Here is a 26,955-nt window from a genome sequence, read left to right as displayed (position 1 = left end):
GTAATATAGTCTATTTTAAATAGTTTCAGATTTTATATACCTTTGTCATAAATTTTTACTGTTGTAGAGAAACATTGTACAGTGTACTGGGCCACACAGTGCTCTCCCTATATATTCAGAACTGCTCATTCTTTCCACTTAATTAATATTAAAGTGCAACCTGCAATTATTAGTTTCAGACAGGATCATTTTGGAGAAAGACATTTCAAGCCGGGTTTATGACCAAATGTAATATGTAATTCGGGAGACAGAATAAATTATTCTGAAGAGTATAAGAAGTTCAATCTGACCACGTGAACTGGTAGAAACTGCAAGGGGACAGACTTTGTATCTCAAGACTATTATTTTTTTTTCAAGTTAGAGCTCAGCCATGCCGTATTTGTGAATCCCTTTTTGTCATAAATTTATTTCCAGCATCTGTATTAGCTAACTGGGCAAAAGGAAATTATTTTCATGATACTTTGCGGACTTTTTTTACTCCATGTGAAGAAACATGTATATTTTCTTCCTAGTAACTTAGTATTCCTGTTTAACTTTATTTTTACTTTAAGAAGTCACAGTAACACTGCGGTAACACTGCAGATATCCCTGGTGTTTTCAAATTAGAAGACAGTAGCTGTGTGCTCTGTGGCATTTATCTAATCAGATGTTGGAGCCCTACACAACCACTGAAGCATAAAAGTGAGACTAGGAGAAACACTTTGATATCTTCTGTTCCCCCATCCTGGAATTTGAGGGAGGTATCCGCGCTAACCACACGCGACTCTTGCGAGCGCTATGAAAATTTACATGCCTGCGAGGAAATACAGCCTTTGTTTTACATTGCATCTGAAGAGTTTGAACGCCAGCCACGGAGCGCTCCATCGCAGCGGCGGGATGGGTGGAGAGCTGCGTCTGCTGATGCCCCCGGTGCCGCTCCTGGGATGGGTAGCTGCGGAGGGGGGAGGGGGTGGTGTTTCTCTCTGGCTTGAAGTCTGAGGAGTTCTGGGGTCAGGGTGATGGGTGCAACCAGCAGAGAAGTCGAACCCAATCTGGGTGGTAGGGCTGCTAATAGTAATTTCGAACTTTCCATTTCAAATGCGCTCCCGCGTATAATTTATGGATACGAGCCATGCCTCATGTTCTCTCGCTGCTCACTGGTTGCTAAGAACAAAGTTGGCCTTCAGGAAGCGTTAAACCATACACTCTGCATAAGGATGTTGAATGTTTCTGAAGAAATGTAACAAAGAAGAAACTCCCTATTAGGCTCTGAGAAAGGGAGACAATACAAGATGTTTCTTTGTTTGATGTGGCACTTTGTTCTGCGCTCAGCTAATACATGACTCTTCACCACAGCGGGCTGGAGAAGCTGCCGCAGAGCTTCGTAATGAGCATGGCAGCCTGCGAAGCCGGGATGGAGACACGCGTTTTCAAAGTGTGGCTTCACGAGTTGTGGTTCTCTTCCCCTTTTAACAGGTGGTGGCCTTAGGAGAAGTGCCTGATGGGACGGTGGTCACCGTCATGGCTGGAAACGATGAGAACTACTCTGCAGAGCTGCGAAACGCTTCCGCCGTGATGAAGAACCAGGTGGCCAGATTTAATGATTTACGATTTGTGGGCAGAAGTGGAAGAGGTAGGCCTCTGCATTTTACGTGTCCATAATGAAATAAGAACAATCTCTAGATGTCAAACTTACTTTGCAATGAAATACTGATGGATCTGTGTGTACATCCTCGTCGGCCTTTCATTTGGAGTGATGAATGCACGTTTCATTTGCAAGCATCTGTGCAAACCATGTTAGGTGTTTCTCTAAAGTTTTTCTGACTCTTCACGTGTCTGTACGCTTTGAAAACTGAAAAAGCAGAGTACCTGCTTCCCTGTTTTAATCACACAGCAAAGGTGGAAGGAACTTGGCGGGGGGGGGTGCCTGTGGTCGGGGTTACGTGGAGTCAGAGAGTGTATCTCAGGCCACGGCGATGAGAGATGGAGGATTCCCTTCAGCAGCAGAGCTGCTTCTGAAGTTGTTGTAGAGGACCTGTAATTAAGGGGATTTTGCATATCACAGGTGCGATACTCTCTAAGGGCTCACACCTTTAAGGGCTGACAGCTACCGGTGGAAAGCTTTCGAGTGACTTCCCTGCCCTTCGCAACCAAACTGCCTATGAGCTGCAAAAAGAAGCTGTATTTTTCTTTTTAGTAAACTGGTTGGACTTTTTATGAATTGCTGGTAAGCTCGGGCTTGAACTAAATTTAACCTTTACTTTAAATGACAGGGTAACTTTTAATTATTATTTTTTTTTTGAAGCTGTAGAGCGCTGTCATTGTCTTCCAGCTGTTTAGGAGCTTCCTATAATCTGGAAACTGCCCTGCACTCACAGAAAGCCTTTGTAATCATTGCAAGGTTGCAAGAATTCCTCTTTAAGAGTTTTGTAGCTGCTTTCAAATTGCAGGTAATGATTGAAAGGATAGCTCGAAGGAAGCTGGCACTTCAGTTTTTGCTGCTTCAGAGGGGTTTGTTATATCAGTCCTTGATTCAACCTACGTACTTTTTCCTTTATGTATTTGAAGTAATTATTCATTTTTTTTAAACTAGCCCTGCATGGCACAAAACAAAGCAACGGAAGCCAAACAATTGTGCGGGTAAATTAGCAATAAAGCTAATTTTATAGTAATATTCTCTAGAAAGCAGTTGTAACTCATCTTATGGAAGGAAAAAGTATTTATCCAAAAAAACGCCCAACCATATGACAGAGACCTAGCCAGTCTAAATCAGCCGGCGCGTTTTTACAAGTGCTTTGTGAAAATGAGTCCATAAGCGTGGCTTACAGTGGCTGGTTTTTATTTTAGTGACCTGGCCAACAATTCTCATTATCACTTTACAACTTAAAAAGTATCGATAATAAAGAAAGACAGAATAACTATTGCACAGTAACGCAACATAAATACGGAGTTCATCGCCCTTTTGGATAAGGTGTTACCTGGCTCTTCCATTTGTCTTGCTTTCTTTAAAAAAAGCGGTCTGCTTTGTTATTCTGCTGATGGATTAGGTTTGAAAGTTCTCTGGCTCCATCACTACTGCCTTACAGTAAAAGTTCAGTAGTGTATCAGTCTTTCAGTAGTGCTGAAAAAGAACTGAAATGCGATGTACTACCTCTGATCTGTGAATTGCATTTGAAACCTATGATATATACTTTTTATTAAAGCATAGGAAATGAAACAGAGGGCCCAAAGCCTCAGTAGATACGGCTACAGACGCATACAAACACAAAGCTCCTCAAGTTTGGTTCCAGTAGTTTAATTTATATTTGTATCTAGCAGTCTTGGAATAGACTTCTTCTCTGATCAATCTGGGTAGAATCTATGGAAAAGCGATAGTGTACTTTTCAAACCCTCAACATATTTATTTAAGAGACTTCAAAGAAAAACAAAGGGTGTGCACTGTTTTACTATATTGGCTTTCTGAGTTTTGGCTAGTTTCCCAAATAGCAATTTTTATATTTAAAAAAAAAAAAAAAAAAAAAAAAGGGAAGAAAAAAGACAGACTTAACTGCTTGCAGACTTTTCACGCATGGAAGATGAAGAAAGCTTCTTTTGATGAAGTGTAATTATGTCCAAACAGAGCTGACCCCCTCCCCCTATATTTCTTATGATCTTAACGGAAGAAAGTAGGGCTTTTCCTTTGAAGCAGCCGGGACTCGGTGGAGGATCTGAAATGCTGCATTCTGCTGCCAGAGGCAGGATGGAGAAATTGGTCCAGACTTGTCTTCCAGACTTAGAACAGAGAGGGGGAGAGAGAGAGAGAGAGAGAGAGAGAGAGAGGGAGAGACGGAGAAAGGGTTATCATTAACGATAGATTTTTAGAACTCTGCTTAAAATAGCAAGGAAAAAAAAAAAGCAGTAGTTGCAAACAGAAGTGAGAAAGCTCCTTACGTAGACAAATATCAGTAGATACAGGTCTTGAAGTAGAACAGGAAAAATAAAGTAATAAAGAAATCATTTCTCGGTGGCGAGAAACTAATCCACACCTGTTCCTGACTTTAGATTTACATCTTTCTAAACAGCTCGCGCTTTGATCTCATGTATCTCGAAATTTGATTGTGAAGTCTGAATCATCAGCTTACCACTTCACCTCCTCTCCCACGTTTTTTCTTGCTTCCCATGGCTCAATGGAGAAACTTGATTTCTATGCATATTAATGTTCTTTGCCTGACAGAAGCTTCACGTTTTTGTTTGTATAATTTCTCTTAAACACCTTTTCTGGACTCATAAGAATAAGTAACTGGGGCGCTTTATGTGAATGCAGGAGTTGTTTGTATGTGGTTTTGAGGCAGTAGCTCACTTTTACAAGCCCGATCCCCAGCGCGGAGAAGAAAGAATTCCTGTCTTCAATAGGCAAAAGATCATAACCTTAATTTTGTTGTGTCCTGATACTTTAATCACATTAGCATCTAACTGAAAAAATATGCAACACGCACAAGCTGCCGAGTCTCCTTTCAAGCCGATTTCTGGGGTTTGCCTTGTGCTTCAGCATATGTCCATCTCGTCCTCCTGTGTCAGCTCGGCTCACATGTGTGAATAACAAAGAATGCACAGTTTAGACACACTGAAGCAATAGTGCCAGATGACTGCTTGGCTGGGGAATTTAATAAAAGAGAACTACAATTAGTCTTTAGCCTCTAAAAGTGGATAGTTGAAATGACTAAGGGCAATAAAGAAAGGTGATAAAAAGTGCATTAAAGGATTTCGTAGCCGAGGAGGGATATCTGTGAAATATCTGTGGAAGGCATAAGCATCGCTGAAACAGGGGACCTTAAAAATTTATTTTGTTCTTAGTCCTGTAATATGTAAATCATCTCTTGAAAGCTCTGGAACCTGAGTGCGCTGGCAGGGCTGCGCAGCTCCCCATGATGAAGTGATGTATTTTTTTACGGAGCGCAGAGGGGGCTTCATCAGTGTTACTTCATTAATGCTTCGGTTTGGTAGAACACCAGTTAGGGACCAAAAACATTTTTCTTTTCAAATTAGATGCTTACCTGTTCAGTTTAGGCTGGCTGAGAGGTGATAATTTAGAAGTGCTCGCGGGCGAGGTCAAAATGCAGCTCTTAGATATAAAGGAATGCGTTTTTTTCTGGCCACTGTGTCCTATTGAAATATATTTAGTGCAGAAAATCATGCCGACATGATTTTACAGGGTCTTACAAACAGTGTATTTTGTCAGGTTAGTTTTTAGTCGTGATAGACTTTTATACCGATTTGGCATATGAAGTCAAATTCTTCATTTAAAGTATATGGAAAATCCTTTTAGTATCTTTGTTACCAGTAATATTCTATGGATTTGCTATGAGATTCTCTGATCCAAATGGCATCATCACACAATTTCATCGTCAGAACTTTTTAACATGATAGACTGGCGCTGAAGGAGGCCTTAAACCTGTCCCTGGCAAATTTATATCTATCCAAGCAATAGGCTGAATTCCCGCTTGGAGAGGGATAAAAGGCAGGGACCCTTTTCAGCCCTAACCAAGCAGGCGTGGAGGCAGTGCGTGGTTCAGCAGGGCTGGTGCTGTATGTCTGAAGGCTGCCTACGCGGACGCTGTCGGCTGGCAGGACACACAGTTTCCCCCTGGGGTCGGCGGACTGGATGGGCAGGGCTGGACAAAGACTGGACGGTCCACGTACACCTAACTCTTCTGTGATGATCCCTCTCAAAAAGTGCGCTCTCCTCCGCTCTGGGGAGACCTGCAGTGCTGCCTCTAGCTCTGGAGCCCTCAGCACAGGAGAGACATGGAGCTGTTGGAGCGGGGCCAGAGGAGGCCCCGGAGATGCTGGGAGGGCTGGAGCCCCTCTGCTGTGAGGACAGGCTGAGAGAGTTGGGGTTGTTCAGCCTGGAGAAGAGAAGGCTCCATGAAGACCTTATAGTGGCCTTCCAGTCCCTGAAGGGGGCCTACAGGAAAGCTGGGGAGGGGCTGTTTGCAAGGGCATGTAGCGATAGGACGAGGGGCAATGGTTTTAAACTAGAGCAGGGTGGGTTTAGATTAGACATTAGGAAGAAGTTCTTTACACTGAGGGTGGTGAGACGCTGGCCCAGGTTGCCCAGAGAGGTGGTGGAGGCCCCATCCCTGGAGACATTCAAGGCCAGGCTTGATGAGGCTCTGAGCAACCTGATCTAGTTGAAGATGTCCCTGCTGACTGCAGGGGGGTTGGACTAGATGGCCTTTAGAGGTCCCTTCCAACCCAACACATTCTATGATTCTGTGAAAAGATTTGAGGAATAATCCCCTTCCCAATGAGACTGGGAAAAGCCACCTTCAGCCGTGCATCTCCCCTGGGGCAGAATTCGGCCTCCTGAGACTTTGGCACTTTTGCTGGGGTCCCGACCTCCCCTCTAACCTGCATCTCTCAGAGAGGTGGGCACAGCTGGAGCGCAGCTACACCTGGAAAATCATTTTACTGTAAATGACAGTTATATTTCCTTAAAAGAAATCCATGTCACATTCTAGTTTGTGAAAAATATAGCCAAGACAGTTTGAAGTTGCACTCCTGATAATAAATGATGCGTGTCTCAGGCAGGTTTGGGGGATATACGACTTGGACCAGAAAGAAAGACCAATTACTAGATTTGACAACCAAAGCTCTGTTCTGTATTATGCCTTATATATAAGCTGTTCTATATTAGGCTTGAAAAAAACTGCATTAAGTGTGTGCTGTAACATATCGTTTAAGATTTGTGTCTTGATTGAATGCCTTCAGAGTTCAGCGAGAGGAAAAGCCCTAGCAACAAAAATGCACGTATACACACAGGGAGGCAGAGCCGGGGGGAGGGGGGGGAAGAGTTTTAAGTGTCTGGTAAAGTAGCAGCTTAAGTGAGCATGAAGGCCGAAGATTGCTGACTGTTTTATTGAGTCACTGTTGTACGCCCACCTTTTCCTGTCTTGAAACAGTTTTCAGTTTTGACTATCTGACATGACTAACCGTTGCATATCTAACAGATTACAACTGTCAGTGAGTCTCCCGAACGGGGGCCAGCGCCTTGTGAGAATGTGCGCTCAGACGCAGGCAGCTCCCTTTATTTATTTCTTTTTTAACGTTTTCATTCAGCTAAAGGCTGCGGACGGTCTTGTGCAATCTCTGTGTGAATTGGAACTACGAAAAATTTAAAAAAAAAAAAAAAAAGCAGACTTACGATAGCAACGTACGTGCACACAGCAGTTTCTCACCCTCACAGGAAAATTGGGGGCTTTCTTAGTAATTCGTGGATGGAATTACTGTAGGGAATACGTAGGGAAAAAAAGTCTGTTCCAGTAATAATGATGTCATCATATTACCCCTGGTATATGAAGGACAGGAGACACTGATTCCCTGTTAAAATGACTCCCAGGAGGAAAATATATTCTTTCCTCATCTTATTGTAGTCAAGTCAAACAAATGAAATGATAAAACTGTGTGAAGTAAATAACATGTGGCCACATTCTGCTCTCCGTCACACAGCTGCAAAACTGAAGTAAATTTTTGAATTATCTGACTTGCTTTGGATTTACACCACTTTCAATACAGCAAAGAATTTGGCTTGTCCTCAGCAGTGAATCACTTTTGTTCTGTCATTGTATGATGACCCATTATTAAATAAGAAACATTTAGATTGTCAACACATGGACATATTCTTGACATAGAGTAAAACTGAAGGGGAGGAAAACTCCTATGGTCAGTTATGTTTTTAATTTTCACGATTGTGGTAACGACAGGGAATAATTTTAAACGTCTCTGATTCCTTACTGAACATGCATGTGACTGTTTTCATGTTGTAATCACTCATTCCTTGTTGTTTTTTTCCCTTTGTAGGGAAGAGCTTTACTTTGACAATAACTGTCCTGACAAATCCCCCCCAAGTCGCTACATACCACAGGGCTATAAAGGTTACAGTGGATGGGCCAAGGGAGCCAAGAAGTGAGTATTATATCCTTATTTTTGCACTTACGTCTGCTTAATTTTGTTTAACAGAGACCTATAAATGAAATACATCTCTTTGTCAAACATTGGTCCTTGCTCAGCAAAATATGTAAGCGCATGCTTAATTTGGAGTCTATTGGACCACACACATACTTGCATTAAGCACACACTTCAGTGCTTGGCTGAATTTGAGCAATCACGAACCTGATTCTCATTCACATCAAGGTCTTGATACATTATCTGCCAGTGTAAATGAGAACTAAATCCACTATATTTATGTATAATCTGATTTAGGTATAATAGATGCAGTCCTGCAACATGCTGAATTCCCTAAGCTCCTGTAAGCTTCCAACGGAAAATGTTTAGAACAAAACAGGAGACTGATCTTTCAGGATCAGCCCTACTGCAGAGAGAAAAATACACAATATAGTGCCTTTTTGTTTGCCCTTGAATTCTTTTGCCATCAGATAATTAATGCACCTGGTTAATCTCATCATACCTGAAATTGGTTTTCAGCTATGGACTCATCATAGACCCCCTGGGGGCCAAAGAAAGATAAAAAAACAGTGTATCAACAGCATGGTCTTTGTTTCTTATTTGTGCACAGAGAGTATATTTTATTTAAACATAGTCCAGCAGATTTTCACTCAAGACATTTATCTCATAGCAGTGCACCTTCCCAACTTACTAAGAATCTATTTGCAAAGACCACTGGCTATATTTTTATGAAAATTGTGTTTTGCCATGTTCTAGCAGTTTTACGGGTAGTACTTATTTTTAGAGCGAGTCAAGTCTGGTTAATCCATCATGATTTGGGCGGCTGTCTCTCTGTCTAGCACATTTAGCTGCTGCACATCGTGTGGGTATCACTGAAGAGCCAGTTCGGGAGTTTTTTCTTAATCTAACTAGAATGACTCTTTCTAAATTGATTGGATTAACCAGGTATAGCTGTATTCAAATTACATTTCGAGATTAAGAATTATTTGATGAATAACCACATTAAAAAAATCCCTATAATGGAAGCATCTCCAGTAATTATTTTGCCTTTGATTTGCACATACAAATAATGAGGCCTTTAAGGAGCTTTCATGGAGTTTTCTTTAAAATACCACAAAGACAGAAGAAATAGAAAGACGTAGACAGAATTCGCGCAGTTAAGTGTTTCTCGTGCTAATACACGCTGTGGTGTCACCTCCTCTTACACTGACAGACGGGAACTGAAATGTCTTCTGTGAGAACTGTCCGGGCTGTAGAGTTTCACCTTGAATAACAGAAAAGAAAAAGCAAATAGCTATGGATAAATTTCATTACGTAGATGCTTGTGTTGCTGCCTGCTCACAGCTGAGGTGTCCGTCTGTCACAGTGAGGGGATTTTTGTCCTGCCTTCTCTCCCGAGCTGAATCAGTTCCCAGTTTTAATTTTCACCTGCAGCTGGTGCTCCGTGTAGCTTACTTGGAGACACCGGGCAAACTGCATTCGTGGAGTGAAAACTAGAGAGTAAGTTATATATCATTTAGCCATTCCCGCTTGGAGGCTGCTTCCACGTATGTATGGAGGCATCTGCAAAAGAGGAAATCTCCCAGCAGAGGACACAACCGCTGTGAAAGAGCAGAGGGATTTGAAAAAGATGCGGAGAATAGCGTGGACTACCCTGCGTAGCACAGAAAGGGAACCTGCTTGCGCTGGGACTAACCGTTTTGGTGATCGGTGGACTAAAAGTGAGGCAGTGTTCTTGTAACTTAGTACGATTTCCAAGTTCTGCTGGAGATTTTTGGTTTAGACCTGAAAGGCCTCTGTACGGGATACCTGTCTGCTGTTCTCCTTGAATAGCTGAACCTAGGAATGCCCAGTAACTCAGTTCTTATGGCCTAGATGGAGTTATTGTGTCATTCTTCATCTTTTTTCTTTTTTAAAAAGAAAGCCAAATTTGAGCTTGAATACCCATTTGAATTTTAAACTTTTGGCTAAATACTTGGTGAAGCTCCACTCTGGGGTCGGTTTGGTTCCGCCAGTTCTGTCGTTGCAGTCTGATCCTTTCAAGCGCTACGACACGTCCAGTTATTCAATTTGAGTTTTCAGGGAAAGAGTAGCTCCAGCGAGCTGTGGGAGTTTCGCTGAAGTTCTGCGTCCTTCTGAGAGCCCCTGCACTCGTGTAGATTTATTACCGTTTGGTAGTAATCATTCAAGAAGTGTATCTGGGATTTACGTTGCATAAGGAAAATTAGGTGGTTGGGGGCAATAAGGAATTCAAGTTAACGAGCGGCTGTGATAGCAAATGTGTTTTTCTTAACAAATTATGTATCGGTAAATAGTGCCCCTTTCTGCCAGGATCTGTATTTCACTTCGACATCTCAAGCATGTTATCCCAGTTTTCCTCTCTCTGGCAGCTCCACCAGAGCTGTCACATCACAAACAACTTTTTTCTTAATATACACATCTGGCGTTGGCAGTTGGACCAACTTCATAAGAGCACATGATCATCATTCATTACAAGATTAAAAAGTACCCCATGGCATCATTGATGTTTTTTAACTTTGATCTTTTGCAGTTGTGATTCATCTCAGTTATAAAACTTCCCTTTAAAGGAACACAACCGATGACTTATTAGAACCTTCATTCTAAGTAGCGTAAACATAAAATTATGCACATCTTTACAAAATGTCATTTACTTTGTTGCCAGCTTATCATTTTAAGACATGACATCATGCTTTAGATCGTGAATTTGTAAGGCTTGTTTATAGGCAGGGCCCTCTGACCTTCTGTTGGCAAGTTGACTCGAGCGAACGAATGCTGCGTGCTTTCGGCAGCAGTAGGAGCAGCAGCAATACCGTGACAGATAGCACAATCATTTAGAGCCCGACTTTCAGAGTGCTGAACAGTCACAGCACGCAGTGACTCCAGTTGGTGTTTCGGGTGCTCGGCACTTCAGAAAGTCAGGTTCTTAAACGTAAGTGCCATTTAGTCGTATTAAACATATGCTTGTAGAAGCTTGCTGCCTTGCCTCTCTGTTACTATTTGAAAAGATTTTAATAGAGGCAGTGATGTCAGGTTGCTCTCTTGGGAAAACCTGCCCATTTCTGTACGAGAAAAGGTCTTCTGATGATTTTTCCTTGGAAAAGATTTATTTATTTTTAATCATCTGTTTCAGCCTGTCTAGATTAGCATCCAGGGACATCCCCTGTGTTGCACAGTCTTTGGGCTGGATTGAGACAGCGCGTTGCACTCTGAGTGATGGGGTCTAGAGACGGGGTTGTATAAGATCTTTGGGAATCATTGGGAAATCCTGCAGATATTTTTCTCTCCTCATATCCAGGATAAAACTTCTGCCATATGCACATCTTAGCCAGCAGAGCTGCCTTCCAGCTGGGAGGGCTGAAAGAAGTTTTCCAGAGAAATAAGTTGTCGTGAGGTCATAACTGACCGACAGATAGCAAGGGAACACTGTAAATGAATTAAAGGAAGAAAAAAAAACAGAACAAAAAAAAAAAACCCAAACCTTTACCTAAGCCCCCCCTTTAATGCCTTTGCCTTACCTCATTAAAAATACAGAAATAATGATTTGCCATTCCATAGTGGTACCTTTTGAATAGGAGACATGGCAGAAACCCACTCAGCAGGGAAACCGTGAGGAAGGAGGGAAAAGAAGTCTATATATTTTTATATTTTGCCTGGCTTCCAAGGACTTCAGTTCGCCCCTAATTAAAGGTAGTCTCCAAATTCACTGACCACAATTTTCTCTATCAGCGTGAATGGAAAAGTAGTTCTGAGCTTTGAACTGAAGCATTTCAGTGGGAGAAAACTCTTATTTCATTCAGCTCCCGAGTGTTTCCCTGCTGCTGCGGCTTGCGAGGTGCACACGTGACGAAAGGTATGAGCAAACATCGCCTTTTTGTCTGTGCACGCTGCAGAAGCGGGCGAGAGGTTCTGCTCAGCCTTTGTATTAACTGTTTGGCCGACCTGGCTTATAAAACGCAGATAAGTGATTGGGATTTTTGAGATTCCTCGACTTAAAACCGTAACAGTTTTTAGGAAGTTCTCCCTCTTTCCTCTCAAAGGCGGAGGGTGGAGGGCTACGTCTGGGGCTAGTGGAATGTGCTTTGAGGTAGAACAGCTTTAAATCTTTCAGGTTTGTTTTGTTTCGTTAAAAAATTTTTTTTTCTTTTTTTTCTTTTCTTTTTTTTTTTCTTTTTTTTTCTTTTTTTTTTCTTTTTTTTTTTTGTTGACTGCCTGTCAGGAGCTGGGCCGGTGGCCAAGCAGGAAATGACACATCGAGAGGCATTTGTGTTGTGCAACATTTTGTGGAACTGATGCAAGGATACATTGTCTGTTTACGCATTCCTCTGCTAACAGCCTGCATGGCAGTAATTTTATTCGGGGACACATGGCATGCTACAGCGAGGAGCTGGAGCCTTAACATCTCTTTATGCAGAATTATCACAGCAGTTAAAACACGCTGTGTGTCCCCCGTTTAGAATATTCTCTGGCTCGCCTTCAAAAATCACTCCGCCAGCCCCCCTTCCTTCCCAAGAATATATTGATTTGACTGTGGTTTTTTGCGCTGCGGTGAATTGGGGCAGTGCACAGAGAGAGAGAGAGAGAGAGAAAGTTTGCAGAACAAGAGGAAATTTTACAGGCAGGTCCTACTTTGTGCATCCACCTCAGACTGTAAGGGCAGGATCGCAGGTTTTCCAGGCGGTGCGTTGCAGACACGGAACGGGCAAGTTCGCGTCTGCGTGTGTTTTTGGCACAGCGAGGAGGTTTTTAATTAAAGCCAATGCTAAATACCCTGAGATAGGAAGAGCGGGTCCTGGGTTTTCATCCAAACCGAAGTTTGAAAATCTGTGAGTTGTGCTGGTGTCTTCCCGAGTGACAAATCTCTGCTGAGATCGGCTGGGTTATTCTGGATTTCTCCCAGCGTAAGTGGGAGCAGAGGAAGGCAGAGTGGGCGGTCTGGCGGTTTGCAAGTCGCGCTAAATGACTTTGTAAAGCTTAACATTTGTGTTATAATGCCCCTTTGTAAGAAAAGAGGCAAAATGTGATTATACAGCCATGAAACACTCAGCGTGGCCATGCTATGGGGTTTAGGTTCTTTTCCGTGACTACCGTTAGCGTATTTGAGCATGACCGCAGTCCACATACAGGCTGGGACCTGACCTCCTGTGCTCAGGTCCCCAGTGAGGAGTTGGAGTGTTTCCGATTTCAGTGGTACAACACCACGTCCTTTTTGCAGCGTAAAATGCAAGACATCATAGTTTCGCTCACTGTCGTTTGCTGCTGGTTTGTTTTTTGCAAATGTGTAATTTCACAAAACCCTACTAGTTGGGGACAGGAGCTCCCGAGCGTTCCCAGAGGCTGTAAGAAAGCGGTGGGGTGATTCAAGTGTTCCTCGTCAAAGGTGACAGACGTTATATATGCCAGTGGTTTAGGCTGACGTTCGAGCTGGGTGTGTAACCCACAGAGCAGGGCTTTTTACAGTTACCCCGACCGCGAGGCATGACTCTGGAACAAGGTGACCAGGAGACTCGCGGGGGTGGCAGCTGCATCCCAAGGACCAGTCAGTTCTTCTTTCTTCCACTGCGGCCAGAGAGGGGCTGCTGCATAAGAACTCATCGTCTGAGGAACAGACTGTGAGAGTAAAAATAATTTCTTTTCCGGTGATCATAACTTTTATCGGCTGGTGTAGTGCGTAGGGTAAGGTGAAAGCGAAACCTACTTAGTTCGCTCATGGCTTGAATTCATACGCTGCAGTTCTGAAATCTCAGTGATGTACGTGACACCAAAATCTCAGTGATCTACGTGACACCATGGGATACAGCGGCTCTCTCCATAGGAGGACATTGCTGCCCAGGGAGGTGACAGAGTGACCACGTACTCACTGCTAACAGTGAGAGGGAAAAGGCCTTGAGAAAGTTATGTAAAACAAATGGGCAAGTCTAAGCATAAAACCATTCCCTAAGATGTCTTCACCAATAGCACTGCAGTCTCGGTTTGTGTTTGTCAACAGAACAGATTGTTTCCATCCCTTTGTAGAGGGAACGCTGCTTCTGAACAGTCTATTCCTAGTACGTTTGGCGTAAGATGACTATCGCGGTGTTTTTGTGATATTGCAGCTACTGCTGTTTGTATTCAAAATGTCTCTCCAAGTCACAAATGACATCGTGGCCCCTCTGCATAGTCGTGCTGCATAGTCATGTGTAAGAGAATTTAGCCCTCAATAGCTTCCATTAAAAATGTAAGCTCCACTAAAAATACAGGTGGGAAAAGGGGTTATAACTCAACTGTGGAAGTGAGTTCATTCTGTATCTCCACACGGCATGACTATGCGGAACGGAAAAGTACCATGTAGGTCCTGTGGAGGAAGATGGGGTAAAAAAAGGCACTACAGTAGCTTTTCCCAGACCGTTTTGTTCCTTACTTTCCTCCCAAGAGAACTGTTGTACATCTTCGCTTTTGAACTGCATCTAGCTTGTTGCTAATATCAGCATTGTTTGTCTGACACTCGAGTGTGGCACCTCTTACACCTCTCCCTCCACTTTCCAAAGGGGTTGGGAAGTAGGGAAGAGGGCAAATATGTCCCCACCAGATGCTGCACCAGAGTAGCGTAAGTAGAGTACTTATGTAGTTCTTCCTTGCTGGCAATCCCAAATTTCTTTATCATTTCTTCTTATGAAATTTATTTCTGTTGCCCATATAAAGTTCATTCTCCACTGAAACATGGTCATCCCAGACGTGAAACACAGATGCTGATTTAACCAGACAAGGAATGCAGAAGAGGAAATGAGGAAGAATATCATACTTAATTGAAACTTCAGGGGAAGAAACTTAGTAATGATCTCATGCTGCAGTATGCTTGGGACGCCGGAAACCTTACTCTTATGAAGAACTGGGTTCCTTAGTGCGTGTGCCTGCTCAGATCCCCTGTTACATATCTCATTTATAGTAGAGCAGCTTGCTCAGCACAACAGTGGCTCACTGTCGACTGGCTTTCAGCTCTCCAAAAATTAGACATGTAGGGCAGGTTTCCTCTGAAGTAAATGAAAAGACACAGGCACTCGCAGAATGTGATTCATCCCACCTATCTTAATGCCTATCTTAGTGCTCAATGATCTGCCCTTTAGAGCTATCCATCCCTTTCCATTGATTATAAGCGGAGGCTAGATGACTAGCCTAGGCTAGGCACCCTGGTTTGGAGATGGCTGAAATCAGATGAGATTATGAGATATTGTAGTCCTGAGGTGTACCTAATGACTGCTGAGAAATTCAGACAACCCGAGCTAGCTTTAAACAGGTAGCTCAGGTAGTGATAGCAGTACAGTCACAGGTAGCATGGAGCTCAGCGTGGGTTAACCATTCGCCCTCCTCCTTTGGTGGACGGTCTTTGGTTGAACGGTGAACAGTCCATGCTACATTTCTGCCAATGTAAGGAATTGCTTAAAGCTGACTTTGAAGCGTCTATACTGCTGCCGTAATGAGTGCAATGCACACACACCTTCAAAAATGATGCTATCCACTAAGGCGTCATTATCACCTCTTGCAGGGTTTCAGTAGTCAAGTACTGCTGAAGTCCTGCTCCGCTTGGCTTGTGTGAAGTGCTGAGATTAAAACTCAGGTTATTTAGCTGTAGGCAGAGTGTTCAATAAGATTCTGACGCTAACTAAAATATTGCGGCTCCATAAGAAACAATATAAAGGTGATTATACACTTCATAGATGTTACCTGAAGGTGAAGAATATTGGGGAACACATTTAAAGATTTTCCTAACACTGGGAAATATTCCATGTTTCCAATATTCCAGCTTCACATCAGAGCACGTTAATTGTTCCTTCTTTATCCAAACATGCTGCCCATTCTCCTTTGGTTCTGAGATGTAATCTTGCCCACAGCGTGGGAAGGCAAACCCTTTTACCTGATTATTGCCGGCATAAACGTTTGTTGCTTCCATCGCTCTTCAAACTCTCGTACCTGCATTTTGTGAACTTTACTCCCACTTCATAATACCCTGCTTCTTTAGTAGCCCTGCTAATTTAAATTCAGGATGCCAAACAGGTATTAACCAGGGTGCTTACAAGTGTAGAATCTGCTTCCTGCCTGTCTGTAATCCATGTGAGTAATGCCAATTAGTTGTCTGCTTCCTTAAATCTTCATACCCTTTCTCATTCTTGCATTCCCGCAGTAGTAGACACGGTCTAAATGTCACGTGCAGGCAGAGGCACTTGACGGCGTTTTGTTTCATTGCTCTCGGAGCTCGGCAGGAAAATCATCACCTCCACAAGCACCGCAGAAGCGTGCCGGGGAAGAAATGGAGGAGTCCAGCTCTTGCATTTGTAGTTTAATTTGCTAGAAACAGGGATCTAGCTCCTTATATTCCAGAGCGTCACTTCACGTGTCATGAGACGGGCAGACAATTATATCCAGCAGTTTCACGTTGGTGCAGCATCTCCTTGGAAAGGAGCAGGCACTTGCAGGCACTGATGTAGTACCAGGTATGTGTTTGGTCACATACGGTAAACCCTCGATTCGATTTGCAAGAGAAGCGCAGTTTTAACTGGTTGTATTAAATGGGACCAGAAATCCGGAGATTACCCATCAAAAAGAGACGGTACTCACAATTAGTTGTTCTATTTTGAAAATGCAGACCCGTGTTTCTCAGGAGCACAGAAGCTGGAGAAGAATAGAGATGTGGCAATGCAGCACCGAGTCGCTGTGTGGTACAAACCACTGGTTAGGAGCACAGAGGGGATTAAACATGGAATACTTTTTTCTTTTTTTTTTGCATGAACACATACATAATCAGGGATCTGGATTCAGATTCCTAGACAACAATATACTTCAGTTAATTCAATATATGTCGTGAATTTATCAAGCACTGTAGACACATGAAGTGTGATGGAGTTGGTTCCAGGTTTCTAGGATACCAATTAAATTAAGAATAATTTAGTTTTTCACTCCTTGGGTCTCTTATCACCATAAACTCTAGATTTGTGGAACGTAGTTTTTGCTTTCCCACTGGACACTTTTTGGTTTTGATGATCTGGGCCGTGGGTCCGCTCCCACTTTCGGTCTTTTTTGATCTCTTTGAACAATTGTTTGTAAAACCAGTGCTATAATGAAATTACCACCTCTGTAGACAGAAGTGTTGACTACAGAAGCGGGCTCAGCGATAGAGCTGTGAGTGTAAATTATTCAGTGTTTTAATTCATCAGCTAAGCAGTCAAAATGAAAACCCCGTTTGTAAAGGGACATATGGGTAAAATTGTCAGAGGCGCAGGGGGGGTTGACTCTCCTTAACTGCCTGGAAGCTAGATACGGTCTCTCAGCGAGTCATCTCTGGCCCGTTGCGGTCAAGAGAGAGATGTGTGTGTGCGTTAGAAGCTGGTTTATCCCCCCCTCAGTATCTACAAGTGTCAGTGTGCAGATCTCCGGAGGTGAGCGGCGGTGAACACTGGCCGCCGCGGGAACGTGCAGCAGCGTGGACCGCAGGGCTGGCACCCGGACACCTGCATCGCCTTTAGACAAGCTTACTGGCAACTGCAGCAGCGCTCAGCTTTGAAATGCTTCTGTATACTCCTTCTTTATCATTCTTCAAACCTTTTAAAAGGGGCCTTTCGCGCCTGCTTTTTCAAAAGCCACGTTGAAGGGCTGCTCTCTGAAGTTTGTCACATTTTAAGGTGTTGGTGAACCCTTCCTCGTTAGACATAAATAGCCAGTGTGTGATCTTTTACGTTTTCCTCTTCCGTGCCTGCTTGGTCGAAACTCTCGGGCACTCGGTGCAGAAATGTCCATCCCCATGCTGATGTGCTCGTTACTGTTCCTCTCCCAAGGGCTGTGGCCCCTACAGCTCAGCGGTCTGGCTTTTATACGTGATCCTCATCAATTCACAACAAAGTAAGTCAGACAGTTTAATTAGCCTTGATCTTCTTCTTTGGAAGAGTGAGCCCAGGGTATGCCTATTAGTGCCGTGAAGAGGTCTCACGCAGCAGTATCCGTTGCCTGCGGTACGACACGCAGTCATAAGCATCCCTGAGAATTAGGACAGCAGAATTACAGCACATGAAGGATACTCAGACTCGGTATTTAGGGAGGGTTTGTGCTTTGCATGTGTACAGACTCTCCGATCTATGTTATTAGTTTCACTCTTCTTGATCTTTGCTCTTTCTGAAAGATGGCAGCAAAAGAGAAACCTGATAGGAGCTGGCTTCTGGAGACAGTCTTTGTTATAGACAGGTAGGGGAGAGTAGTGAGGACTTGGTGCTCGCAAAATCCAGATCATAGAATCATAGAATGTGTTGGGTTGGAAGGAAACTTTAAAGGTCATCTAGTCCAGCCCCCCTGCAGTCAGCAGGGACATCTTCAACTAGATCTGGTTGCTCAGAGCCTCATCAGGCCTGGACTTGAGTGTCTCCAGGGATGGGGCAGTGACTGTCTTTAGACCCAGCTCAAGGATGAAGGAAGGTCTCACGGGAGCATGTTTAACTTGCAGAGTAAACACCTCACTAACTATACATGCCATGCCACGTTGAGAATTAAAGTGGGAACTGTTTTTCTCTGGTGACTTGGTGTAAAAGGGAATAAGCTGTAGATTTAAGGCACGTAACAAGGAGATACTTACACATCAGATAAATAATGACTTGTTGACGTTAACAAAAATAGATCTTTTTTGGCTTTGACCCCTCTAGCTCTATCTCTTCCTTTATGCGTGTGCTACAGACAAAAATTACAGTAGGAAAAGACGCTGTCTGAGCACTCAGAACTGGGACATGCCAAGATTGCAGTTATCGGTGCAGCTTTAACTCACGCCTGTGGTGTGGTGTGTGACAGAACAGTCCTTCACTGTAAGAGCATGGGCGGGTTTATGTCCTGTGGGATGGAGCACGCCCACTTACTCTTATTTTTTAGAAATCTAACAACTTCTAGTGCTTCATATGTTGAAAATGACACTCTCAGGTTGCGTTAGCAGTGAATGGTTGGTGCTTCTGAAGAATAAATCTGAAAGTCTCGTAGAGGCACTGGGAAAAGTATGAACACACAGTGAATATGGTCTGCAAACTCTGTTTTAAGCAACTTAACTATTGTCACAACAAAAAAATTGTGTGGCAGGAGCATAAAATCTGTGGGCCAGCAATCAGCTACCTTTGCCAAACTGTAATCAAGGCTTTTAGCTGATGAAATCTAAGGAATTTCCATTCCATGAAATTTTATTTTTCAAAGTTTTATAATTTTACCAAATCTGGATGGATTACCATGGCGATTCTGGGGGAAAAAAAAAAAAAAAAGAAAGAGCCAAGCTGCTGCTCCATTCCAAAAATACAGCGACAGAAAAGCTCCTTCAAGGAAAGATTGCCAAAAATGTTTTTTGAGGCGCTACATTTTCCCTGAGCTAATTCATTTCCAGGAATGTCTGAGCCATTTTGGTTGAAATTGAAGAAATGTGTTCCTTACTCATGCAAGAAAAAATGGAATGCAAACAGTCAAAGTTCAGTAAAGTTGCAAGCGACTGAAAATTGGGTCTTATAATGGGAAACATTGGGCAACTTTAATGATAGGCAGTCCTACCGGCCCCACCTCTAATGTATTTAATCTACCGTGGTATTAATTTGCACTGAAAAATAATCCTTTAGCTTCAGTGGAAATCCTGCATGGAAAATGAAGTCGGCAGTTGGCAGGGTCTCCTCGTGGGCTGCAGCAGCTCCGGCGTTGACTTCAGCAGGTCAGGTCCTTGGCTGGTGACCACTGCGTGATGAGCGAGGTGCCATCTCCAGCAGCACCGCAGAGCATGCCGTGACTCCTACCCGTGCGCCGGGGACGTGTTGGAGAAGGCAACAACCTTCGTAAAAGATGAAAGAAAGGCCAGCTCAGCCTGCAGGGCCTCTGGAGGCGTTGCAGGTTAGAAGGCAGCATGCCTCCAGGCGCCGGTGTTTGGCAAGGCTCTCCTTCCCCACCCCAAGCCTCTTCAGAGGGGTAATTTGGTGTGCGTACACTTCAACAGAATTGGCATGGTCTGCCCAGACATTGCAGGCTGTAACACACGCGAAACGTGAGAGCCCAGAGAGGTCTGGGCTGCAGATCGGGACTCCTCCAAGGCGCGGAGCCGGGTCTCCTCGCTGCGACCGCTCCTGCACCGTCGGCACCCCTTCTCCGTGCTGGGAGAGCCAGTGTGGGTGCTTCTGAAAAGGAGTAATTTTAGGCAAGACCCCCTTGTGTTTAAGAACAACAACCACAGGGAATTAGAACTGAACATCCCCACAAACTCTGCCCCAAATGGCTCCCTGTGCACTGCTGCCCGTGTCCCCTTTAGCTGAGGTGACAGGCAGCCACAGCCTGTGGCCAGCCACCATCCAGACCTCAGGGTGGGCAAAATTGAGACCCAGTCTCATTGCTGAGATCCGGCTGGACTCAGTGAATGTGAAGAAAGACACTTTGAACTCCCGAGAGTCTCCAGGGAAGGGTGCGAAGCCATGTAAAATCCAGGGCAAGTGACCAGTCCTTCTGCAAAAAATAAGCTGGGCGTACATGGGTGATATACGCATCCAGGAGCACGGTCTGTGGTGGTTTGCGTACTCTGATGTCAGCTAGAGGAAAAAACGCTTGGTCGTTGTTCCCTTCTGCTCCTTTACATGACTCAGAGCTGCTGAAGATGGTGGGCCCATTTAAAACCAGCAACGAGAGTTGTTTTCATAGAATCATAGAATGTCTTGGGTTGGAAGGAAACTTTAAAGGCCATCTAGTCCAACCCCCCTGCAGTGAGCAGGGACATCTTCAACTAGATCAGGTCGCTCAGAGCCTCATCAAGCCTGGCCTTGAATGTCTCCAGGGATGGGGCCTCCACCACCTCTCTGGGCAACCTGGGCCAGTGTCTCACCACCCTCAGTGTAAAGAACTTTTTCCTAATGTCTCATCTAAACCCACCCTGCTCTAGTTTAAAACCATTGTTTTAACAGGTTTGTCAACAAGGAGCTGGTCAGAACCAGGCAGCATTGCAAGTTGTACTTGAGATCTGCTCCTGTGTAGAAATCTTTCCCTCTTTCTCTGTCGAACACGCACTCTTGTACTCGGAGCTGCCTCCAGGAATGGCGCCGCAGGCAGTGCGCTCCTTGTTGAGGTGTTGGCCATTGCCTGCAACGGGGCTGCTGCGTGGGTTCTTTATTTTCAGTGAAAACAACCGGTTTGGGAGGCGGATTTCAGTGCTGGGCAAAAGGCACTTTCACAGGCAGCTTTATTCCCCTCGCTACTACAACTTTGTTTTAAGCTTTTCCCTGTGTCTTTTAGTATCACGGTGTTCCCATCCTTGGGAGCCAAACAGCTTGAGAGCTGAGAGAGAAGTGTTGTCAGGAGGGTGATTAAAATAGGGATTGATGCAGCTGGGAGCCAGGGTTCAGTCACCTCTCCGGGCCCCCGCGTTAGTGTTGTGTCAGACGCAGTAGCTTTACCATGCGCGGCGAGTTTATGCCTTTTTTATTGTCTCGCGCTGCCAGAAAACGTTGACCCCGAAGTAGCCGCGCTGTGTAAGCAGTGGAGGGCAGCACGCTCCGAAAACCATTTACGTTTCCCCCTTTAATTTGTCACTTATGGATCATATCTTTTTACATTTACATTCTTAAATTAGTTCAGCGTGCCCTGAGCTTCGGTTCCAGAATCCACGCTGAAAACTTCCCAACTTTACAAGTTATTAAAAAAATTCCAAAACCCCTCACTTAATTTGCGTTCAGTATGCAGAACAACGTAAAGTTATGAGAAGGTTTCATGTTTTTATAAGGACACGAGTTTGGGGAGAGATTAGATTTTTGGGCTCATATGCAACACAGAACAATTGAATCTACTTGGTCATGTCTTCAAAGAGGATACTGTCAAGTGAAATTTAGCCCAAAATTTAAAATGAAAAAAAAAAAAAAAAGTTTTGGCATAAAAACAAATCTGGTCAAAATAAAATGGTTTTTCCAACAAAAATTCCATGAAAAGTAAAGCCAGACTCAGCAAATGCTTGAGATCTCCCATATGGGCTGAAGAACAGTTTTACGTTGGAGCACAATGCAGTTTTTTGGAGTGCATTTGAGACTGCTCCTGTTTTGGAAGCCTGCTCATGTCTTGTTTGAATGAAGATGTAGACTGTGTATAGTAAAAAGCAGTGTTAGCATATCTGGACCATCAGCCTAAAGGCTGTCTGTTGGAAGAAATGTTTCTTTTTAAAAAGAACAAAACACTCCTACCCTATGCCATTTTTTTTTTTTCTTCCTTTCGTTCTCCTGTCAGGAAGTTTTGAAGACCAGCTCTCTGTGGCCAAAATGAGCAAGGCAGGGATGTAGGAGGATGGTTCAGTGGCTGACACGTTTGAACGTGGGTCCTCCAGGTCTGTCATCTGCCGCTGACGTCTTTATGATGTTTCGTGCATTTGAAAATCCCTCTCAGCAGACGTCCAGACTTACTGCTATCAGTGGAAACTGGCTACCTCTTTCTCTCGGCCTCAGTCCCCCTTGTGTCAAGTGTAAATAGTGGCACTAACCTCCCCCAGGAATGACATGAATATGGGACGATGGTGAAGATCAAGGTGTTTGTTTTACAAGAGTTCTGTTTTTAAGAGGTATTCCCATCCCAGGTATATCACGATAGGAGTCACAAAGCCTCAGTTTCCCTTGATAAATGGAAACATCTTTATATTTTTTAATTTTATTTCGTATTTCTCCATCCTCAAGATGGGAAGTAATGGGCTTTTTTTTTTTTTTTCCCCCTATCCTCTTAGCTTTGAGCTCCCACCATACTTTGCTGCTCCCGTTGCTGTGTCAGAACAGCGTAGCTCTCTTAGGCTCCAGATCCCAATTCCTTCAACTCCTTGGAGCTATTGCGGGAGGTAAAGGTGGCTGGTAGGAGTGAGTCTCTCATTAAATCAGCCCTCACGCGGAGTTAAGTACCTGGTGCTGCTTTCAGAGAACGGCGAGTACCGGGCCCTTCTAGTCCCTGCTTAGGAGTTTTACACTAGTACAGCTCGGAGAGACGAAGACAAAATAGAAAGCCTGAAAAGGTGAAAATCTGGATGGATGGATAGATATCCTTTCCACATGTCTTTTACAGCAGCGACTGTTGGAGGATCCCAATGCATATGCTTTATCAACCACACGTTGATATGTTGCTTTATCAACCACAGGTTTTGTGATTTTTGGGAGTGAGTCAGCCACTTCTGTGCAGCCGAGGGGAGGGAGCTTCACCTCCGTGTGCGTGTGTGTCTGGAGGGGTGGGGAAGGCCGGCATCCTTAACCAAACATTTACAACCTGCTGTTTTAGCTGGAATAGGAAAACCAGCCTGACAAGAATGAACGGCTTCACCGAACGACATTCAGGGGAGGTTGGTGGGATTTTAAACAAATCTCCTTAAGCAAGCATGAAAACAAGCTATTTAGCGCTCATTAATGTCTCAGGTTAAACTCTTGAATAATTTGTCATGGTTAGGCTCTTTTGGTTTCATTGGTGTTTTTCTAGTGACTAATGGGATGACAGCTACACATGCTCCTCGGTATGCCACTGTTCACAATAGGGTTTAAAGTTGTGTATTTGTTATTGATGTCATTAAAGTGATGGATTTGAGCTTGGTTTCTGAGGCAGCCGACTGGGCGGTTAGGACTAATTTCTAGCAATGGTTTTGGAGGTTGAAACCAAAGTGTGTATAAAAGGAAATGTTTCTTCTTTTAAGCAAATAATTTGAACCCAGATGAATGAAATTTAAGCAAGTGGGCATCAACTCTGAGTTAATTTTGACATAGTTGTCTGGAAATCATCACCAATTAAAATATTTTTATGAGCTCCAATGTAGTATTGTCTTTCGGTGCTTATGTAAGAAAGGAACAAACTGCTTATTTAACCCCAGACTTGAGACTACTGGCCAGAATATATGACTGGAGTCATAGCCATCTGGGGCTGCTGGGAGGCCATGGGCCTTGGCAAACCGTACCTTATGGGGGCAAGGCGATTTCCCTATCCAAACCGAAAAAATACCTAAATTCATACAGATCGCTTGCACCCACTAGGATGTGCAGCTCATTTGAACAATGAGTCTCACCGAATAAATTTGACCTTTTTAGACAACAGTTGCTAATGGAAAAGGCAGAGAGCGCTGATTGTGTCCATCTCTGTAGGAAGGGAACGTTTCTCTAGCACGGGGACTCCTGCAGAAGTCAGCGGGAGTCTTGGGTGTGCAGAGATGGCAGGAGCAGCTCTGGAGCCTGGGGATCCTAGTTCAGAGTCAAAATGAATCCCTTGGGTTGTTATAATCGGGTTCTTTCATGTGCTCCTCCAGACTGAATAGCTAGCGAGATAGTTCCTTAATTTGTACACACACCTTTCACACCTGCACATAAGGAAAACCTTTGATGCCAAGTGCTTGATGGAACAAGATGAGTATGTGCAGAATTAAAAGGCTGCACACCACGCTCAAATATTTTTACAGCTTTTTAGACTCTGCACTTTTAAAATAATAATGAATACCCTGCCTGATGGGGAGGAGCAGTCTCTGCATTGTGAATTTGGCCTTTTCATGAGAGCACCATTGTTTTTCCCTGTTTTTACATTGCAAAGAGAGTTGAAATGTTGAAGACTTGAGTATAAATGTCTGTTGCTCTGTTTCCAACCACAGTGTCACTTATTCAACGAGACAGACCTTTAACATTTAAATTTTTCTTATTGGTGCTCATTGAGTTTTTTGCATTTTCTTTTATTATACTAGATGGCTACATCTGCATATATATATACATAATAGTACTGTGTGCTTATGAGACAGCCTATCATGAGGTTTCGTTTTCCATTCCATAATTATCATCACTTGATTCTTGTGCAGCAGTGTACTTCTGTTATTCAGGCTGCCAACACTGTAGACAGATGTTCAAATATTTCAACACAAACAAAACTGTTTATATTTAACTTACAGAATCATTATAGCTTCGGTATGTATGCATGGAATTTGCCCTACTGTGAAGTGCTCACAGTAGACCTGTGCACCACTTCAGTCTGAAAGAAGGTAGACCTGAAATTGTACTTAATTTCAGCCTCCAGTTGAGTCCATACCGAGAAAATTTCAGGGCTTAGACGCCTGATCAAGTTACAGGGGATGTCTGTGTTTCCACATGTCAGCTGAGCCACAGCAGCTGCCCGGTAGGTGTTCTTGGCCCCCCATAAATGTAAGTTGATTTGATTTAGCTTAGCCCTCAATAAAAGAGGCTTAAGATAAGTAGAATCGCTACACACTTGCCACAGGCGGAGAGCACATGCGCAGATGGTTACCATCCAGGTCTGGGACACGGTAACCCATTCCACCCCGGGAGCCTGGCTGTGTATCTGTATGGTCCCGTACTGGCGGCAGTCAAGCCAATTTTTAGATCAGCATTTACATTCCATTTTAAAAATTAGTTGTCGAATCCCTTAGCGTAGCTGGGTTTGTTGGCTTGCATCAAAACAGTTTGCCGGTTCTCCTCTCTCAGCCCCGGAAGCAGCGTTGCTCACAGGAGAATGGCGTTTTGAGGGGCTCATTCAAAATGTGATTTTAAGATGATTTTATTTCTCAGCCTGGTTGGGGAGAGACTTCTTCAGAGAGACTTTTTCAGGTATTTTATGCCCTAAATTTTACCGGGTTTGACTTCTCAGATATTCTGGATATGGAAAAATACATTGCATTTGTTTACCTTGAACTCTATAATTCCCACAGTCTATAATATTTAGTATGTAGCAGCCAAGAGCTGATTTAAGAAATTTGCTTTTGAAATCCCCTGTGGGCTCCTTTGCTTGCTGAGTAGGGCAAAGTTGCAACACTTCTCCGGGACACGGGCAGTGAGCACGATCGTGAGCTCCGTGCGAGAAAGCGAGAGTGCGCCGTGAGTGTGGGCAGCCCACCAGCCTGGCTCCGTACGTCGCAGCTCAGCGTTGCTTTTGACTTTCGGTGTGAATGATAACTCATTTAGTCGTTTCAACTCAGAGTGAGTTATCTAAACTCGCGCCTCTGGATTTGTAACAACGTATCCTTAATCTGCTCTTCCTTAACATGTTAGGACCCTCCTAAGACAAGGGATTTGAGAAAGTGGCGGGTTTGGTTTTTCCCCTTTCTGCAGCCCCTTTGAACAGGCAGGATTTCCAGTTCCTTAACTCACAGTCCTCTGGGTCATTCCTCTGCTCTGTGTCTGCAATGGTCTAGCAAGTGGTGTCTGTCCCTCTACTAACCTTTCGGTGTCCCTAATGACATTTGATTCTTATTATGTCTAAATATGAGTGGTCCATGGATGTTCATAAACGTGCGTGTCCATGGGGAAGCTCCCATCTTTTTTCCTGTAGATTAAGATAAGATTTTTGCAAGCGAGTAAAAGAGAAGAAGGTGAGTCAGCTCCTTCCTCAGCTCAGGTGAACTTAGCATTGAGCCAGCAATGTGCCCTCATGACCAAGAAGGCCAATGGCATCCTGGGGTGCATCAAGAAGAGTGCGGCCAGCAGGTCGAGGGAGGTCATCCTCCCCCTCTACTCTGCCCTGGTGAGGCCACATCTGGAGCACTGTGTCCAGTTCTGGGCTCCCTGATTCAAGAAGGACAGGGAACTGCTGGAGATGGTGCAGCAAAGGGCTACCAAGATGATGAGGGGACTGGAACACCTCTCTTGTGAAGAAAGGCTGAGGGAGTTGGGTCTTTTCAGTCTGTAAAAAAGATGGCTGAGGGGGGATCTTATCAACACTTATAAATACTTAAAGGGTGGCTGTCAGGAGGATGGGGCCAGGATCTTTTCATTGGTGCCCAGTGACAGGACAAGGGGTAACGGGCACAAACTTGAGCATAGGAAGTTCCATCTAAACATGAGGAGGAACTTCTTTCCTTTGAGGGTGGCAGAGCCCTGGCACAGGCTGCCCAGAGAGGTGGTGGAGTCTCCGTCTCTGGAGACATTCAAAACCGGCCTGGACGCGTTCCCTGCGTCCACCTGGTCGGGGTGACCCTGCTCTGGCAGGGGGTTGGACTAGATGATCTCCAGAGGTGCCTTCCAACCCTATGGTTCTATGGTTCTATGATTCTATGAT

General features: G+C 44.1%; 1 protein-coding gene across 7 annotated transcripts in view; it reads left to right on the top strand.

The window, feature by feature from the left end:
* The window catches only part of RUNX2 (RUNX family transcription factor 2), a 91,783-nt gene that overhangs the window by 6,622 nt on the left and 58,206 nt on the right, over positions 1-26,955 (top strand). For all 7 annotated transcript variants that reach the window (XM_054194651.1, XM_054194650.1, XM_054194645.1 and 4 more), the window contains 2 exons: positions 1,456-1,612; positions 7,819-7,923. In XM_054194651.1, the coding sequence (XP_054050626.1) occupies positions 1,456-1,612; positions 7,819-7,923 (262 nt within the window). The remainder of the gene's footprint in view (positions 1-1,455; positions 1,613-7,818; positions 7,924-26,955) is intronic.

The sequence above is a fragment of the Rissa tridactyla genome, chromosome 3, assembly GCF_028500815.1.
Source record: "Rissa tridactyla isolate bRisTri1 chromosome 3, bRisTri1.patW.cur.20221130, whole genome shotgun sequence".
Taxonomy (NCBI): domain Eukaryota; kingdom Metazoa; phylum Chordata; class Aves; order Charadriiformes; family Laridae; genus Rissa; species Rissa tridactyla.
This window is presented reverse-complemented; position numbering and strand designations above follow the sequence as displayed.